The sequence below is a fragment of the Mesoplodon mirus genome, assembly GCF_964341445.2.
Source record: "Mesoplodon mirus genome assembly, chromosome: 3".
NCBI lineage: Eukaryota > Metazoa > Chordata > Mammalia > Artiodactyla > Ziphiidae > Mesoplodon > Mesoplodon mirus.
The window spans coordinates 153,737,045-153,755,835 of NC_138978.1; the positions used below are offsets into that span (position 1 = coordinate 153,737,045).

Sequence of the window (18,791 nt, forward strand, 5' to 3'; positions counted from 1 at the left end):
TTCCAGCTCACTTATTCGTTCTTCTGCCTCAGTTATTCTGCTGTTGATTCCTGCTCGTGTATTTTTAATTTCATTTATTGTGTTGTTCATCTCTGTTTGTTCTTTAGTTCTTCTAGGTCTTTCTTAAATACTTCTTGTATTTTCTTGATCTGTGCCTCCATTCTGTTTCTGAGATTTTGGATCTTTGTACTGTCATTACTCTGAATTCTTTTTCAGGTAGTTTGCTTATTTCCTCTTCATTTACTTGGTCGTAGGTTTTTACTTTGCTCCTTTATCTGTAACATGGTTTTTTATTGTCTCATTTTTGTTTTTTGGGTTTTTTTTTTAATGGGTGGGACTATGTTCCTGTCTTACTGGTTGTTTGGCCTGAGGCTTCCAGCACTGGAGTTTGTAGGCTGTTGGGTAGAGCCAGGTCTTGGTGGTGGGACGAGGACCTCCGGGAGACCTCAGTCTGATTAATATTCCTTGGGGTCTGTGGTTCTCTGTTAGTCCAGTGGTTCAGACTCGGAGCTCCTACCACAGGGGCTCAGGCCCAACCCCTGGCCTGTGAACCAAGATCCCGCAAGCCACGTGGGGTGGCAAAGAAAAAAAGGGAGGAGACAATAACAAAGAGTAAAAAATAAAATAAGGTTAGAAAACTAACAGATATATTAGAAAACATAAAAATATAGATGAAACAATAACGAGAAGATAAGACAGAACCACAGTAGCAAGAAAAAGGGAAAAGAAAAACAACCAGAAAAGGCCTTGGCTGTGGGAGGTGGGGCTTAGGCACGGGTGTGGATTAGGTGGGGGCGGGGTCTAGGTTTAGGACCCACGGGACCTGGGTGGATGGGGGAAGGGCATAGGCTCTGTGCAGCCAGAGGGGCCCTGGAGTGCCTCTGGCCTCCGAGTGTGGATGATGAGGTCCAGGACCTCAGCAGGGTCCCCGGGGTTGGATTGGTTGGGGAAATGTTAGCTGCGCTTCTCCCCGCTGATCTTTCCATCCCAGAGTGTCCCTCCCCGTTCGCCTCTACTCTCTCCCCACCTCCCCCCGCCATGCCCCTAGGACCCACATGGCTGGAGGGGATCTTGGATGATCGAGGACCAGGCCCAGGACCCCAGCAGGCTCCCCGGGCCCGAGTGGCCAGGGGAAATGCTAGGCACATTCCCCCCGATCCTCCATTCCTGGAGGGTCCCTTGTATTCCTCTCTCCTTCCCCCCCACCACCTTGCTCCCACGCCTCTACGACTCACGCAGTCGGAGGGCACCCTGGAAGGTAGAGGACCAGGCCAGGGAGCCCAGCAGGCCTCCCGGGGCCTGCCTAGGTGGGGGAAATGCAAGCTGCGTTCCCTCCCTGATCCTCCGATCCCTCAGGGATTGGAGCCTCTCCTCTTCTTTCCCCCCGTCCCTCCCATGCCCCCAGGACCCACATGGCCAGAAGTGGCCCTGGAGGGCAGAGGACCTGGCCTGGGACCCCAGCAGGCTTCCCGGGGCCCGATTGGGCAGGGGAAATGCTAGCTGCTTTCCCCTCTGATCCTCTGAACCCCCAAGGGTCTCTGAAGGCTTGGGAACCCCTTCCCTCCCCCAGCCACCCCTCAGGGGTGCTGTTCCCGTTCGGCCTCTACTTCTCCTCCCCTCTTGTTGCCCCCTACGTCCTACCTTGTCGCTTGGGGGTTCCTCCTGTCCCCTTGGGTGTTTAGGTCCCCCACCAGCATCTGGTAGGTGCCCTAGTTGTGGGGGGATGCAAACTCTGCATCCTCCCACTCTGCCTCCTTGACTCCACCCCCCACAGCAGTAATTTCTTAAAGGTTTAATTGCATTATGGAATCTGAAACCCTGTCAGTGAACCTTTGGTACTTTGTTGTATTAAAATCCCTTGGTCTGGGGACTTCCCTGGTGGTGCAGTGGTTAAGAATCTGCCTGCCAATGCAGGGACATGGGTTAGATCCCTGGTCCGGGAAGATCCCACATGCTGCAGAGCAACTAAGCCCATGGGCCACAACTACTGAGTCTGTGCTCTAGAGCCTGTGAGCCACAACTACTGAGCCCACGCACCACAACTACTGAAGCCTACACGCCCTAGAGCCCGCGCTCTCCAACTGCTGAGCCAACGCGCTGCAATTACTGAAGCCGATGCGCTCTAGGACCTGTGTGACTCAACTACTGAGCCTGCGTGCTGCAGCTGCTGAAGCCTGCGCTCCTAGAGCCCGTGCTTCTCAGCAAGAGAAGCCACCACAATGAGAAGCCCGCACATCTCAACGAAGAGTAGCCCCCACTCACCACAACTAGAGAAAGCCCATGTGCAGCAACGAAGACCCAATACAGGCAAAAAAAAAAAAAGAGTAAAAAATTTAAAAAAAAATCCACCTGGTCTGTCTTAGATTTGAATGGATATTTTACTTATGCATGAGCTTGTAACATCATGCATTGATCATTTGAAAAAGATTGGTTCCTTGAGTTATGCAGATCTTGAAAATGTTGACCCATTTCATTATATAATATCAAAAATTGTTAATATCACAGATCTCTAAAGGAAATTTTTTAAGTATTGCGAAGCTGTCAAGCTTATAGTGAATTGACAGCTTGAATTTCATCACTGAAAACAATGCCATTGGTTGTTTTACTTGAAGTGTTAGGCTCAGTTTGTTTATTTTTGAGAGAATATCTGTCAAATATCCAAGTCTGAGTAGTTATAGTTTTTTTTTAACCCATAGACTTTTAAAAAGAAATGGTCTCAGGGACTTCCCTGGTGGTCCAGTGGTAAAGAATCCACCTTGCAATTCAGGGGACACAGGTTTGATCCCTGGTCAGGGAACTGTGATCCCACATGCCACGGGGCAACTAAGCCCGTGTGCCACAACTACTGAGCTCTCACGTCTCACCTAGAGCCCACGTGCCGCAGACTACAGAGCCCTCTGGAACCCACACGTCACAACTACATAAGAGAAAACCTGCATGCCACAACTAGAGAGAAGCCCGCGCACCACAACAAAGAGCCGGCACGCTGCAACTAAGACCCGACGCAGCCAAAGATAAAGAAAAAAACTAGAAATGGTCTCAAGGATTGAGGTTTTTTTTTTTTTTTTTTTTAATTTATTTATTTATTATTTATTTATTTATGGCTATGTTGCGTCTTCGTTTCTGTACGAGGGCTTTCTCCAGCTGCGGCAAGTGGGGGCCACTCCTCATCGCGGTGCGTGGGCCTTTCACCATCGCAGCCTCTCCCGTTGCGGAGCACAGGCTCCAGACGCGCAGGCTCAGTAATTGTGGCTCACGGGGCCAGCTGCTCCGCGGCATGTGGGATCCTCCCAGACTAGGGCTCGAACCCGTGTCCCCTGCATTGGCAGGCAGATTCTCAACCACTGCGCCACCAGGGAAGCCCAGGATTGAGGTTTAATAAAGTTAATAATTTTTACTGTTTCATCAAGGACATTCGCACGTGAAACTGGCATTTAAAAAGATTTAATATGAGTGAGTGGCAATAAGGAATATGATGAGTACTAGTAAGTATAGTTTGGTGTCATTGTCTTGATTCATGCCAAGAGGTCAGCAGTTTTACTGCCATTGCTTTTAGATTATCAGTGCAAATGTCAATGTGGTGAAAAATGCAACTGCTGTCTTGGTATTATTATGAAAATGGTTTTGACCTTGTTGATACCTTAAAAGGCCCTCGGGGGGACCCCCAGTAGTCTGTGGACCAAACTTTGAGAACACACAGCACATATATGAACACACATATATGTATATACACGTGGGTTTCCTTGAAGCATTTTCAATACTGACACGGAATTTTCTCACTGTGTGATTCTATGGATGTGCCATAATTTAGCCAATTAATAGAATTCTGCAGCTATTTGAGATACACTGATATAGAAAGATGTCCAAGATACAGAAAACAAATGTTGCATAGCAATATGTTTAGTAAGATCCCATCTGTGTTTAGACATACATATTTGTGTGAAGTCATACCTAATGTGTATAGCCTATGATGATGTGGGTGGAGGGATATTTTTACTTTCTGCCTTATACGTTCTGTACTGTGGAATTCAACTGCACCCAAGTAGCTGTAACTTTAATGTTGGGAGATGTATAGCCCGGCTTCTTAAACAATAAGCTTGTCACTGGGTGAAAGGGAGCGGCTTCTGAATTGGTTGAGGTTCTTAGCTATTATTGTCTGTTGCTAGTGGATTATTTTCAGCTTTTCTCCACATCCTTATATATTAAAGAGTGAAATTTTCTTATTAATCTTAGTAAGTGAGCAATTTATCTCTTTCAATAAATGGTACAGTCCATTTGTAATACTTATAGTTGCAGTGAACCTTGCAGGCAGCAGCTGTGGTTGTGTGGAGGGAATTGTTGGTTAATCATCTGTCTTTTAGCTATTCTCACATTTTTAGTACGTAAGCCTCAGCTGCAAAAGAGAGTCCTATTGTAATTTACAGAACCATTGGATATGTAGTTACTCTTCTAGTGTTACAGTGAAAAGAACATACCTTTTGGAGTCAGATAGATTTAGGCCCAAATCTTCTCTCCATTATTTACTTAGCGGTGTGATCTTGTACAAATTAACATCTGAGCCTATTTTGTTATTGGTGAGTTAGGGATTATAGCTTCCTGTTCTGAGGATCATATCCGTAGTGTGTATAGTTCAGTGCTTGACACAACGTCAGCTACTGTTAGCTCTCATCTGTTGCTCGGTCTGCCTTCCTCTAACGTACCGCACTTTCTCTGTCTCCTTCTTCAGTGTTGCACTGTTCCACTGAGAACGTTCTGGTTAGCCTTTAAGATTTTTAGCTGTCTCCTCTTCTAGGATGTTCTGTTTCCTTTAGGCTGAGTTAGTTGTTTTCCCCTTGTGGTTCTACATCTCACCAGTATGACCCTTAACTCATTTTATTTTTCTCCAATTTTTTTTAACTTGCAAAATTTTCAAATTTACCAAAAGACCCTAAAGAACAGTGTAGTGAACACTTACATACCTTTTGTCCAAGTTCACCGATGAACATTTTGCCACATTTTCCTGTATCTCTGTGTGTATGTATCATTTTTTTACTGAACCACTTGAGAATAAGTTGCAGATATTGTGACATTTCATCCCTACTTCCCATATTTCCCCTATAGTCACAATACCATATTATTCAAGGAATTTAGCACTCAAGGAATTTAGCATTGATATAAGACTATTATCAAATATGTAGTCAATATTCAGATTTTTCCAGTTATTCTAAAAATGGTTTTTATAGATTTTTTTCTTTTTTGGATCCAGGATTATGCTTCTAGGTTTGTTTCTTTAATCTAGACTATTCCTTATGCATTTTTTTTTGGTCTTTCATGACATTGACATTTTTAAAGAGTATGACACAGTTGTTTTGTAGGTTTCACAATGTTGATCTGATTGTTTTCTCATGATTAGATCATTGTTTTTTGTTTGCTTTATTACATCTCTCCTCACACTATGATTTCCTGTGAGAAAGGCAAAGCAGTTCCTGACAGATCTAAGAAAGAACTGGCCCGGTACTACCTATTTGTTTGACTTTGGTGTTTCTTAAAGTTGGCCTGGCATTCACAGCTAAGCTGTGCTGTTCTTCTGTTGAACGTAAGCAGTTTCACAGAACAGGAACATTAGACAAGGCCACTCTGTGTCCTTGGATCAAGACTAAAACGAGACCACTCTGTAATCATGTCTGAACACAGACAAAAACATTTTTCAAGTCACAAAAATGATCAAGCATATCTTCACCCTGGCTATCGTGATGACTACAGCTTTTTTTCTTATAAATCACAGGCTTAGCCTCTTCATTCTTCTTGCCTCATAGTAAGATTTATTAGAATCATAGAATCATAAAATTAGATAGAATTAACAGAATCATAGAATTACTCCTGCTTCCTAACAGCATCCAAGCCAGGGCAAACAAAGCCCCACTTCTTTGAATCTTTCCCCAAAGCACCTAACACAGGCTCATATCCTGTAAGTCCTTTCTAACACCCTCTTAGTGAAATGCCTCAGGGTTCCCCATAGTATACTTTCTCGGAGTCTTAAATCCAGCTTGTTTAACTAGAGGTATGTTCTTGGTGCTGTTGACTAGAGGGAATTCACACCTGAGAACGTTGGCCTCCCTCTTTTTCTTTTTACTCTGTGAATGAATTTTTAATACAGTTAAGAATTAGCACCAAGCTTTTCTGTCTAGTTTCTTACTGGTCAAGGATAACTTTTCGTTTTGTATAATCAGTTTTTGGTCACCGACATTTGCATTTTAAAAAAGTTGTGAACGCTGCTTTCAGGAGTTGTTCTACGTAATTAAAAAAACGTAGAGAAAGTCTCAAAGGCAGCTTATAAATCAAAGAGAGAGACTTTATTTCTGATGCTTTACCAGCTTTGTTAGAAGGTTTTGGTTTAATTTTCCTTTTGCAGCTTTTAATAGCAAACCACTGTTCAGTAATTTGGAGGTGGTGGAGTGGCTTAAAGATAATATATACATACTCACACACAAATAATATAGTATGTAATATGTAATATTGTATAATAAACCTCAGGAAAAATTTGTTTTACATTTTCTATCACAATTACATATAAATTTTCTACTCTCTTTACAGGAAAATAAAAAAATTTCCATTCCTGTGAATGGAAATTTAAAGCACTGATAAGAGAAGCACCTGTTTATTAATTTCTCTTTGTTGTTGCCTTTTAAGGGAGGTTGATGATATTAAAAGATTAACAATTTGAGAATAACCACTAGTGTGTTGTCTACCATTAGCATCTTGCTAACTCAATCTAATTTTCAAATTAGGTAGCTTTTTAACGTATATTAGGGCCAGTAGTTACTGCATTAAAATTCATCTGCTTCTCTTTGTGCTGCCAATACTATTTTTTGTTGTTGTTATTTTGAAATATCTTAGGAACAAAGAAGTGAGCATGTTCTTTCATCATATTAGCTCTGATGATAGGATTCAGTGTAATTGAACCTTTTAATGCATTAGCCTTTAATTTTGGTTTTACTCCATTCTGAAAAATGTTCTAATTTGTCTCTGCTTGTCCAAGTTTAGTGGAATAGAAATGCATAGATCAATAGAAATATAACAAAGATGCACTTTTGACATGTTTATTCTATTTAGAAGTGATATGCTTGTTGCTTAAGCATTTAAATCTAGTTTAATAGGGAGGTGGGATGAGCCATTGATCACACTAGGATTAAAGCAGCTAAATTTTTATGTATTTGTTTCAGCCAGTAAATGAGACTTTTTTAGGATGTCATCAAATAATAGGAAGTTTTTCATTAAAATTTTTCAACAAGTTGTTAGTTCATTTACAGATAATATCAGGTGGTCTTGTGGGTTGAAGCATAATATAACGTGTGCATTTTCTGGATTTCTGTTCTTAGATTGCAGATGCTCACATAAATACTAATTTACAAGTACTGCAGTTTACTTTTTTGTTTAAAGGATAAATATGTTGGACAATAATCATAAGCACCGATGCATACTTAATTTCTTATTTAGGCAAAACAAGGAATAATGGACATTTAGCTGTCATTTTAACCTGTTTGGCCTACGTTTTTTTCCCCAAGATTGAATATCTTAGATTGTTTCCAGGCCACAGAATTTGCTCTACATGTTAGGGCTCTTAGCAGTTTGTTTCCAGATAATATTATTGATAGGTATGCTAGCAGCGTCATTTTAGATGTGTTTTTTGTCATTGGAAGAATTTAATGTAATTGTTGCCTATGAACTGGGAACTAATAGGAAAGCAGATTTAGCATAATGGATTATATTAGGTTTGGTTACTTGTGACAAAACTTAAAACCAGATAGACGTCAATTTTTTTCTCATGGCATGAGCTCTGGAGGTAGCCTATGCAGGGCAGCGTAGGAGACAGGGCAGCTCCAAAGTAATCAGGAATCCAAGCTCCTGCCTTGTTGCTATATCATTTTTAACCTCCCACATCATAGTACTTCTTGGAAAGGGGAAAGGAGATAGAAGAAAAAGCGGGAGGTGGGGAGGTGAGGGTGTATATCAGTTGTCTCTTAAAGAGATTTCTGGTAATCTGCAAAATAACTTTTGTTTATATGTTATTGGCCAGAATTTAGTCCGTGTCCACATGTAACTGCAAGGTAAGATGGAAATTATAGTCTTTTTTTTTTTCCCCCTGGGCCGCCATGTACCTAGTTAGAAATTGGGGATTATTTTACTTAGAAAGAAGGCGAGAACAGATATGGGGATAGCAACTGGCTATCCCAAAGTAAACGAAGTAGCATACTGAATGTTAGGAATCCTCTAATTGATTGCCACTTGCCTGCTAACCTTTACTGGGCGTGGACTCTTTGAGGATGCTGATACAAGTTACAGATCTTTTCCCTAGAAAAACGTACCCGTGGACATATGCGTGGAGTTTTGTAGGATTGTTGTAACCCATCCATTAAGCATAGGGGGTTGTTTATGGACCCACTGTTAAAATTTCTTTTTCTTTCTTTCTTTTTTTGGCTGTGTCGGGTCTGGTGGCACGTGGGATCTTCATTGCGGCATGCAGGCTTCTCTCTAGTTGTGGCGTGCAGGTTTTCTCTTCTCTGGTTGTGGCGCGCAGGCTCCAGAGTGTGTGGGCTCTGTAGTTGTGGCACGCGTGTTCCAGAGCACACGTGCTCTGTAGTTCGTGGCACGTGTGCTCTCTAGTTGTGGCATGCGTGCTCAATAGTTGTGGTGCAGGGCTTAGTTGCCCTGCAGCACGTGGGATCTTAGTTCCCTGACCCAGAATTGATTGGAAGGCGGATTCTTTACCACTGGACCACCAGGGAAGTCCCTAAAATTTCTTATCAGTGAAAGATGACTATCTTCTAGGATAGAATGTTCCACTGTAAGATAGTTCTTTGTGTTAGAAAGTATTTCTATGTTTTTATTATTCACTCATACAGTCAACAAAAATATATTAGCATGTTCTGTATGCCAGACACTATGATGGTACTTGAAGATTTAAAGACACCATGATTGGTTTATTAAGTGCTTACTATGTGCCTGGTATGGAACTGCTCATTTTAAGTACATTGCTCATTTACTCTGTTTTGTAAATTAGGAAATAATCTGCCTAAGATTTTATAGCTAGTGAATGATAGAGCAAGTAGTTTGAACCCAGGTCTAGCTCTAAAACCATTTCTTTTAGTTACCATGAAGTAGACATTTCACCATAAGCATGAGACACATTGAGCTGAGGTATTTAGTGGTTCAGTTTCAAATTCTTGCTGTGGGTAGTATAACTAGGAATCTCTCTCTCTCTTTTATCTTTAGGTTGACAAGCATTTTTAATGTGATCATGCTACCTTGCTTATTTACATTCCATAGACTTTTAAAAACCTGTTTACTTTCTATAAAACATTGTTAACCATTTTAAGGTGATATCATGATTAAAATCAAAATGTTTGAACCTCAATCTGTTATTTTCCACAAAGTCTAATTATTATGTCAAGTTTTTTAGCTGGGATATAGTATAATCTTACTATAAGGGCTGGTTTTAAATTAAAGTATGTTGGATTAGATGTGACATTTCCTAGTTTAGAACATCTTTTTCGTAATTATGTGTTTTTACAATAGAGTTGAGCATTTTGAAACAGATTTCCCCATAAACAAGGGAGAGTAGAGAGTTGGCACAAATTTAGTTAGCACACCAAAATTTAATCATTAATTGTATTTCTGAGTGGGTGGCAAATAGAAGTGATATTTTAAAAAGTTAGTAAAAAATAAATTTCCTTACTTTATAGTTATATTAATACTTATTGAGCTACTGCAAGAAGTGTGGCACTGCAAAAGTAACCTCTTTTCTCTTTGTACTCTCAGATGTAGTTTAATGCTTTGACTAAAGCAAGTGAGGGCTCTGTTTTAATCCATCTGTTTCTTTGTTTCCTCCCTTTCTTTCATTTGCTTCTTTGTAGTGATAACGGCAAAGAAGTTGACTTATTTCCAATAAGTTGTGGTGCCTATAACTAGGAATCTCTTTATACCTCAGCTTTCTATTAACATTTTGCAAACCACTTAAGTATGGGATGTGTTACTCTTTTGATTTTCTATTTTTTTGAACCTAAATTGCAATCAGTATGATACATGGCATGTGACAAATGCCAACCGGTAATCTTATCTGAGAGTAGTACAAAATGGTCATATTTGAAAATGTCTTATCAGCATTCAAACTGTATATATCATTAAAAAAAATTCTTTGAAAACCACCTTTCGATCACCTTGCAAACCAGAGCTCACTGTGTTGTGTGTGTTCTCTTTTTTCTCACAAGTGTGCTTTCATGTACACTGACAGCGTCACACATGGAATTTGGCTTGAAAGTTTTTTGCTTCAAGCTGAGGTTTTTGACCCCACTGACATACAGATGTTCTCGTAATTTTCTCTCTTCACCTCCGTTTATAAATCAAAAAAGAGTGGGAAAGGGAAAATTATATGAGTAATTACAGTATTAAACTACTATAGAAAACCATTTGAGTTCTTTATTAATTCTGCTTTCAACTTTAGTTTCAAATTACCAGCTTCTTAGTTTTTTATATTGACAGGCTTTAGATTATGACTGCATTATTTATTTACTAGTTGACACCTCTGCCTCTTGTTTTATCAGAAACATTATTTTCTTTTCTGGTGGGAGCACTACTGATTCCAACTGTAGAGACTAGATTTGACTTCAGAAAGTTGCCTGATAAGCAGAGCAAATAGGCAGTGATAGGCCTGCTGCTGCTTTCTAAATTGTGAACATAAACTAACATAAATCAGTGTTTGATCTTTCTTTCCTTAAGTGTTGATTCTTATTTAATTCTAGGACGGTTTGATGAAACTGTTATTGAAGAGAGGAGACAGTGTGCTGAAGATCTACTACAATTCTCTGCCAATATTCCTGCTCTTTATAACAGTAAACAGCTTGAAGATTTTTTCAAGGTTTGGTGTTCTTTCTGGAATATTTCGTATTTTATTAAATGTCTTTGTTTTCTAATTTGTAGTAAAGCAAGATTCAAGTTGTTTTTAAAACAAAATGTCATTTACTTTTGAATTTCATTATTCACTAAAATAAGTAGAAGTTAATAGCTAAATAACAATGTCCACGGCATGTCTTCTGTTTCTCATGTAGAACTGTATATAATTTTCGATTCACAGATTTAAAAAAAAACGATGCTGAGGGTTTAGAGATGATCTAATTCACTCCATCATAATTGAAATACATGAAAATGTTTAAATATGATGAAACTCCAGTAGTTATCTTCACTTTTTGAGGTGTCTTTCAGTAGTAGGCTTCTTTTCTATTAGTCTATATTAAATTTGTTCTAATTAGACTAAGCTATGCAAAGATAGAACAAAAATAGTCACCATACAACTTAAAGAGGTAGACTAGTACAAGTTGTATTACCACAGATGTTTGGATAGTAGCGTTTTAAGTTTCTTGACATGTAATGCCTTCATTCTGAGTTCATTATCATTTTAAATAATAATTTTCTAGCTTATTTTGTATTGAACCTGTGCTAGTTGTCGGTTAATATCAATGTCTTTATTTATAATATTAATGTCTTTTCCTATTTCATTTAGCTCTCTAGAAAAAAGCTAGATGATTGTGCCATAATTATTTTTTCCCTTCTTTAACTAAAAATCTACTCAATTGTATATATGTCATTTCTTAGACCATATAGGCAGCAAGGTATATGAGGATCTTAAAAAAGGATATACCAAAGGATCTACAAAAGGAATTTATTTTTTATGACCTATTTTAGTTTACTGAAGGAAGTTGATCATTTGAAAGATATTATAAACGTATGACTTAGAAATAGAAAGAGTAGTATAAAAGTTTGTAGTAACAATAAGATTCTTGCTGATTGACTTAATTGCTTAATTTTTCATTACTCTGTAAACACGGCTGAGATGATAAATTTGGCTTCTGCTCATGACCTAATGCAGATGTTTAGGATAAAAGGCCAAGTCAAATTGATACAGTATTTAGCTCTTTACTAAATACAGCTGTTTCTATGTGGCAGCGAATCTATGCTTCTAGAAAAAGGCAGCATTATTTATTATTATTTTTTAATTAATTTTCTTGGCTGCATTGGGTCTTCGTTGCTGCACGTGGGCTTTCTCTAGTTGTGGTGAGCAGGGGCTACTCTTCATTGTGGTGTGCGGGCTTCTCATCGTGGTGGCTTCTCTTGCTGCGGAGCATGGGCTCTGGGCGCGCAGGCTTCAGTAGTTGTAGCACGCGGGCTCAGTAGTTGTAGCACGTGGGCTCAGTAATTGTAGCACACGGGCTCAGTAGTTGCGGCTCCCGGGCTCTAGTGCGCAGGCTCAGTAGTTGTGACACAGGGGCTTAGTTGCTCTGTGGCATGTGGGATCTTCCCGGACCAGGGCTCGAACCCGTGTCCCTGCATTGGCAGGTGGGTTTTTAACCACTGTGCCATCAGGGAAACCCCATGGCAGCATTATTAAGCAAGAAGAATATTGCTCTGTAGAAATTGTGAAAGGCAGTCTTGGAAATTAACACATGCCAAGGGCTAAAAAAGGGATATAGAGGTCAGATCATAGACTGAACAATTTAAATGAAAGCTAGCTGCTCATTCTATTTCTTTTGGGTCTGGGAATTCCTAATTGTAGCTGTTGCTGGAAGACACTTATTTTTAGGCTTTGTGGAATGAGAAACAAAAGGAAAGGAAGAAAAGATCAGGCAGTTTAAGAGAAGTCAAGCTAGTCTTGGAAAATATTTGGAAATATCTTAAGCACTGTGCTTGGCAGGAGAGAGATACTGATTTGGTAATATCACAACAGTGATGCTTAGTTTCTTTACGTAGAGATCAGTAAATATGGTCTTTGAAGGTTATTTAGCTGCAGATAAACAATAACAACAGCAAAACTCACCATATTATCTTAAACAAGAAAAGGGTTTATTTGTCTCATACAACAAAGTTTCTTTTTCCACATATATATATATTTTTAAATTCAGGTATAGTTGATTTACAACATTATATAGGTTTCAGGTGTACAACATAGTGATTCACAATTTTTAAAGGTTATACTCCATTTATAATTATCATAAAATATTGGCTACATTCCCTGTGTTGTACAGTATATCCTGGTAGCTTATTTATTTTATAGATAGTAGTTTGTACCTCTGAATCCCCTACTCCTATTTTGCTCCTCCCCCTTTTCCTCTCCCCAATCATAGTCACTGTTTCTCTCTATCCGAGTCTGTTTCTTTTTTGTTATATTCATCAGTTTGTTTTATTTTTTAGATTTCACATATAACTGATATCATACTGTATTTGTCTTTCTGTTTCTGAGTTATTTCACTAAACATAACACCCTCCGAGTCCATCCATGTTATTGCAAATGGCAAAATTTCATCCTTTTTTTATGGCTGAGTAGTATTCTATTGTATATATACACCACATCTTCTTTATCTGTTCATCTGTTGATGGACACTTAGGTTGCTTCTATATCTTGCCCATTGTAAATAACGCTACTCTGAACATTGGGGTGTGTATATCTTTTTTTTTTAAACATCTTTGTTGGAGTATAATTGCTTTACAGTGTTGTGTTAGTTTCTGCTGTATAGCAAAGTGAATCAGCTATATGCATACTTATACCCCCATATCCCCTCCCTCTTGCGTCTTCCTCCCACCCTCCTTATCCCACCCCTCTAGGTGGTAGCAAAGCACTGAGCTGATTTCCCTGTGCCGTGCAGCTGCTTCCCACTAGCTAGCTATTTTACATTTGGTAGTGTATATATGTCAGTGTTACTCTCTCAGTTTGTCCCAGCTTACCCTTCCCCCTCCCCGTGTCCTCAAGTCCATTCTCTATGTCTGTGTCTTTATTCCTGTCCTGCCCCTAGGTTCATCAGAACCATTTTTTTTAGATTCCATATATATGTGTTAGCATATGGTATTTGTTCTCTTTCTGACTTACTTCACTCTGTATGACAGACTCTAGGTCCATCCACCTCACTACAGATCAAGACAGTATGGTACTGGCACAGAAACAGAAATATAGATCAATGGAACAGGATAGAAAGCCCAGAGATAAACCCACACACATATGGTCACCTTATCTTTGATAAAGGAGGCAAGAGTATACAATGGAGAAAAGACAGCCTCTTCAATAAGTGGTGCTGGGAAAACTGGACAGCTACATGGAAAAGAAAGAAATTAGAACACTTCCTAACACCATATACAAAAATAAACTCAAAATGGATTAAAGACCTAAATGTAAGGCCAGACACTATCAAACTCTTAGAGGAAAACATAGGCAGAACACTCTATGACATAAATCATATATCTTTTTGAATTATGTTTTTGGTTTTTTTTTGGATGTATTGGAACTGCTGGGTCATATGGTAGTTCTGTTTTTAGTTTTTCGAGAAACCTCTACACTGTTTTCTTCAGTTGCAGCACCAATTTACATTACCATCAGCAGTGCACAGGGTTCCCTTTTTTCCACATCCTTGCCAACATTTATTATTTGTGGTCTTTTTGATGGTAGCCATTCTAACAGGGTGAGGTGATGTCTCATTGTGGTTTTGATTTGCATTTCTCTCGTGATTTATGATGTTAAGCATCTTTTCATGTGCCTGTTGGCCATCTGTATGTCTTTGGAAAAATGTCTATTCAGGTCTTCTGCCCATTTTTTAATTGGGTTGACTGTTTTTTTGATGTTGAGTTGTATGAGCTCTTTATGTATTTTGGATATTAACCCCTTATTGGTCATATCATTTGCAAGTGTTTTCTCCCAGTCAGTAGGTTGTCTTCTCGTTTTGTTGATGGTTTGCTTTGCTATTCAAAAGCTTTTTAGTTTAATTAGGTCCCGTTTGTATATTTTTGCTTTTGTTTCCTTTGCCTTTGGAAATGGATCCAAAAAAATATTGGTATGATTTATGTTAAAGAATGTTCCACCTGTGTATTCTTCTAGGAGTTTTATATTTTCCGGTCTAACATTTAAGTCTTTAATCCATTTTGAGTTTATTTTTGTATATGATGTGAGAAAATGTTCTAATTTCATTTCATATAGAAAACATATATCAGATAGATATTGAGCAGTGGAATTGCTGAGTCTTTTTTTTTTTTTTTTTTAATTTAATTTATTTATTTATGGCTGTGTTGGGTCTTCGTTTCTGTGTGAGGGCTTCCTCTAGTTGTGGCAAGTGGGGGCCACTCCTCATCACGGTGCGCGGGCCTCTCATTATCGCGGCCTCTCTTGTTGCGGAGCACAGGCTCCAGACGCGCAGGCTCAGTAATTGTGGCTCACGGGGCTAGCTGCTCCGCGGCATGTGGGATCTTCCCAGACCAGGGCTTGAACCCATGTCCCCTGCATTGGCAGGCAGATTCTCAACCACTGCACCACCAGGGAAGCCCGCTGAGTCTTATGGTAAGTTTATGTTGTTAAAAAACTGCCAAACTGTTTTCCAAAGTGACTTCACCATTTTACATTCCCCAGCAATGTATGAGGGCTCTGGTTCTTTTACAGCCTCACCAGCACTTGGTATTGTGTGCTTTAAAAAATATAACTATCTGTATAATGATGTCTCACTGTAGTATTAACTTCAATTTCGTAACCTCACCAACACTTGGTATTGTGTGATTTTTTTTTTCTTTAATTTACTTTTGGCTGTGTTGGGTCTTCGTTGATAGGTGCGGGCTTTCTCTAGTTGTAGTGAGCGGGGGCTACTCTTCGTTGTGATGCGTGGGCTCTAGGGCGCGCAGGCTTCAGTAGTTGTGGCACCCAGGCTTAGTTGCTCCGTGGCACTGGGGATCTTCCCAGAGCAGGGATCAAACCCGTGCCCCCTGCATTGGCAGGCAGAGTTCCAAATGTAATTTGGATACATGTTCTTTATTAGATACGTGATTTGCAAATATTTTTTCTGAATGTATGGCTTGTCTTTTCATTTTCTTAATGGTGTCATTTGATGTGCAAAAGTTTTTAGTTTTGATGAAGTATAATTTACCATTTTTTTTCTTTTCTGAATCATGCTTTTGTTGTCATATCTAAGACCTCTTTGATTAACCCAAAGTCAAGAGAATTTTCTCCTACATTCCTTTCTGGAAGTCTGTGATCTATTTTCAGTTAATTTTTGTGTATAGTGTGAAGTAACAGTCTAAATTAATCTTTTGGCACTTGAATATCAAATAGTCCCAGCACTGTTTGTTGAAAAGACTATCCTTTCCCTATTGAAGTATGTTGGCACTGTTGCTGAAAAAGAATTGACTATACATGTAACGCTTTATTTCTGGACTTTTGACATCTTCTGTTGATCTATGTGCCTGTTCTTTTACCAGTACGTACTCTCTTGATTACTGTAGCTTTATAATATGTTTTGAAATAAAAAAGTGTAAGTTTTCCCACTTTATTTGTATTTTTCAAAGATGTTATGGCAATTTTGATTCCTTTGAATTTTCATAAAATGTTTTAGTATCAGCTTGTCCATATCAACAGAAAATTCTGATGAAATTTTGTTTGGAATTGTATTAAATCTGTAGTTCAGTTTGGGGAGAATTGTTATCTTAACAATAAAGTCTTCTAATCTATGAACATGAAATAACTCACCATTTCATTTATTTGTGTTCTTTAATTTGTCTCAGCAATGTTTTGCCATTTTCAGGTATAAGTCTGGCACTTCTTTTGTTAAATTTATTACTAAATATTTTATTCTTTTGTTGCTATTATGAATGGAATTGTATTTTTTCATTTAGCATTATACTTTAAAGGTTTATCCATGTTATAGCCAGTATCCATACTTCATTCCTTTTTTTATACTTCTTATAATATTCCTTTGTATGGATCCATGGATATGCCACATTTTGTTTATCCATTCATCAGTTGATGTACATATAGGTTGTCTTCTCCTTTTGACTATTATGAATGATGCTGTTATGAATACTGGCATATAAGTTTTTGTGTGGACATATTTTTTCATTTCTCTTAGGTATATACCTAGGAGCGGAATTGATGTGGGAAGATTTTAAATTTCTAATTCAGTTCATTTTCTTGTTGTAGGTCTATTCTAATTTTCTCTTTCTTCTTGAATCAGCTTGTTAACTTGTATCTTCCTAGGAGTTTTCATCTAAATTCTATAATTTGTTCATAGTGTTCCTTACAATGTTTTAAATTTCTGTAGGTATGGTAGTGATGTCCCCTCTTTCATTCATGATTTTGGTAATTGTGTCTTATCTATTTTTTCTTGACCTGTCTAGCTAAAAGTTTGATATTTTTGTTGATCTTTTCAAAGGATCAACTTGGTTTCATTGATTTCTTTTCTCTATTTTTCTATTTCATTTCACTGATTTCTGTTCTAAACTCTGTTTCCTTCCTTTCACATGCTTTGGGTTTACTTTGCTCTTTATCTAATTCTTTAATTCCTTAAATTTGAAGCTTAAGTTATTGACTTGAGATGGTTCTTCTTGTCTAACATAGGCATTTACAGCTATAAATTTTCTTCTTAGCATTGTTTGAGCCTCATCCCATAAATCTTTGTTTTATTTTCACTTTTATTCAGTTCAAAGTATTTTCTGATTACTTTTATGATTTTTCTGTTGACCCATTGGTTATTTGGAAACATGTTCTTTAATTTCCAAATATTTGTGGATTTCTTAAAGTTTCATCTGTTGTTGATTTCTAATTTTGTTTTCTTGTGGTTGTGGTCAGAAAATATACATTGTGGACTTCCCTGGTGGCTCAGTGGCTAAGAATCTGCCTGCCAATGCAAGGGACACGGGTTCAAGCTCTGGTCTGGGAAGATCCCACATGCCACGGAGCAACCAAGCCTGTGCGCCACAACTACTGAGCCTGCGCTCTAGAGCCCGCGAGCCACAACTACTGAGCCCACATGCCACAACTACTGAAGCCCACGTGCCTAGAGCCCGTGCTCCACACCAAGAGAAGCCACCACAATGAGAAGTCTGTGCACCACAACGAAGAGTAGCCCCCACTCACCACAACTAGAGAAAGCCCATGCGTAACAGTGAAGACTCAGCACAGCCAAAAATAAATAAATAAATTTATAAAAAGAAAAAAAAAGAAAATACACATTGTATGATTTCATTCCTTTAAAATTTACTGAGACCTGATTTATTTCCTAGCAACATTGAAAGGATCATATATTTTGTTGTCAGGTGGAGTTTTATGTAAATATCTGTTAATTCAAGTTACTTGATAGTGTTGTCTTCTTTATCCTTGCTAATTTTCTGTCTAGTTGTTCTAGTAATTATTGAGATTGAAGTATTGACGTCTCTAATTATTATCATTGAATTTTCTATTTTTCTTTTCAGTTATGTTAATTTTTACTTTATTTTGGGGCTTTTTTGGCATAGAATGGTTATATCTTCCTGATGAATTGATTTTCTCAACCTTATGAAATGCCCCTCTTTCTAGTAATATTTATTGTCTTAAAGTCTGTTTTTTGTGATTTTAATCTAGGCACTCTAGGTTTCTTACAGTTGCATGGTACCTTTCTTTTATTCTTTTGCTTTCAGTCTGTTTGTATTATTGAATCTAAAGGGTACTCTTAGGTGCACTATATATAGTTTAATCCTGTTTTTTAATTCAGTCTGCAAATTTGCTGTTGTTGATTGTGGTATTTAGTCCTTTTATATTTAATTATTGATAAGATTGAATTTTTGTCTTCCATTTTGCTATTTGTTATATGTCTCATATTTTTTGTTCTTTGTTTTTCTACTTTATACCACCTTTTGTATTAAATAGGTATTGTTTATTATACCACTTAAGTTCTTTTTTTTTAGGTGTGTGTTTTTAAAAGTTATATTCTTACTGTTTGCTCTAGGGATTAAAATATGCACTTTAGGTTATGACAATT

The 18,791-nt window shown here is 38.2% G+C and overlaps 1 protein-coding gene across 3 annotated transcripts in view; it reads left to right on the forward strand.

The window, feature by feature from the left end:
- Positions 1-18,791, forward strand: part of RPS6KC1 (ribosomal protein S6 kinase C1) — a 197,708-nt gene that overhangs the window by 35,859 nt on the left and 143,058 nt on the right. For all 3 annotated transcript variants that reach the window (XM_082616018.1, XM_082616023.1, XM_082616019.1), the window contains exon 4: positions 10,779-10,894. In XM_082616018.1, the coding sequence (XP_082472144.1) occupies positions 10,779-10,894 (116 nt within the window). The remainder of the gene's footprint in view (positions 1-10,778; positions 10,895-18,791) is intronic.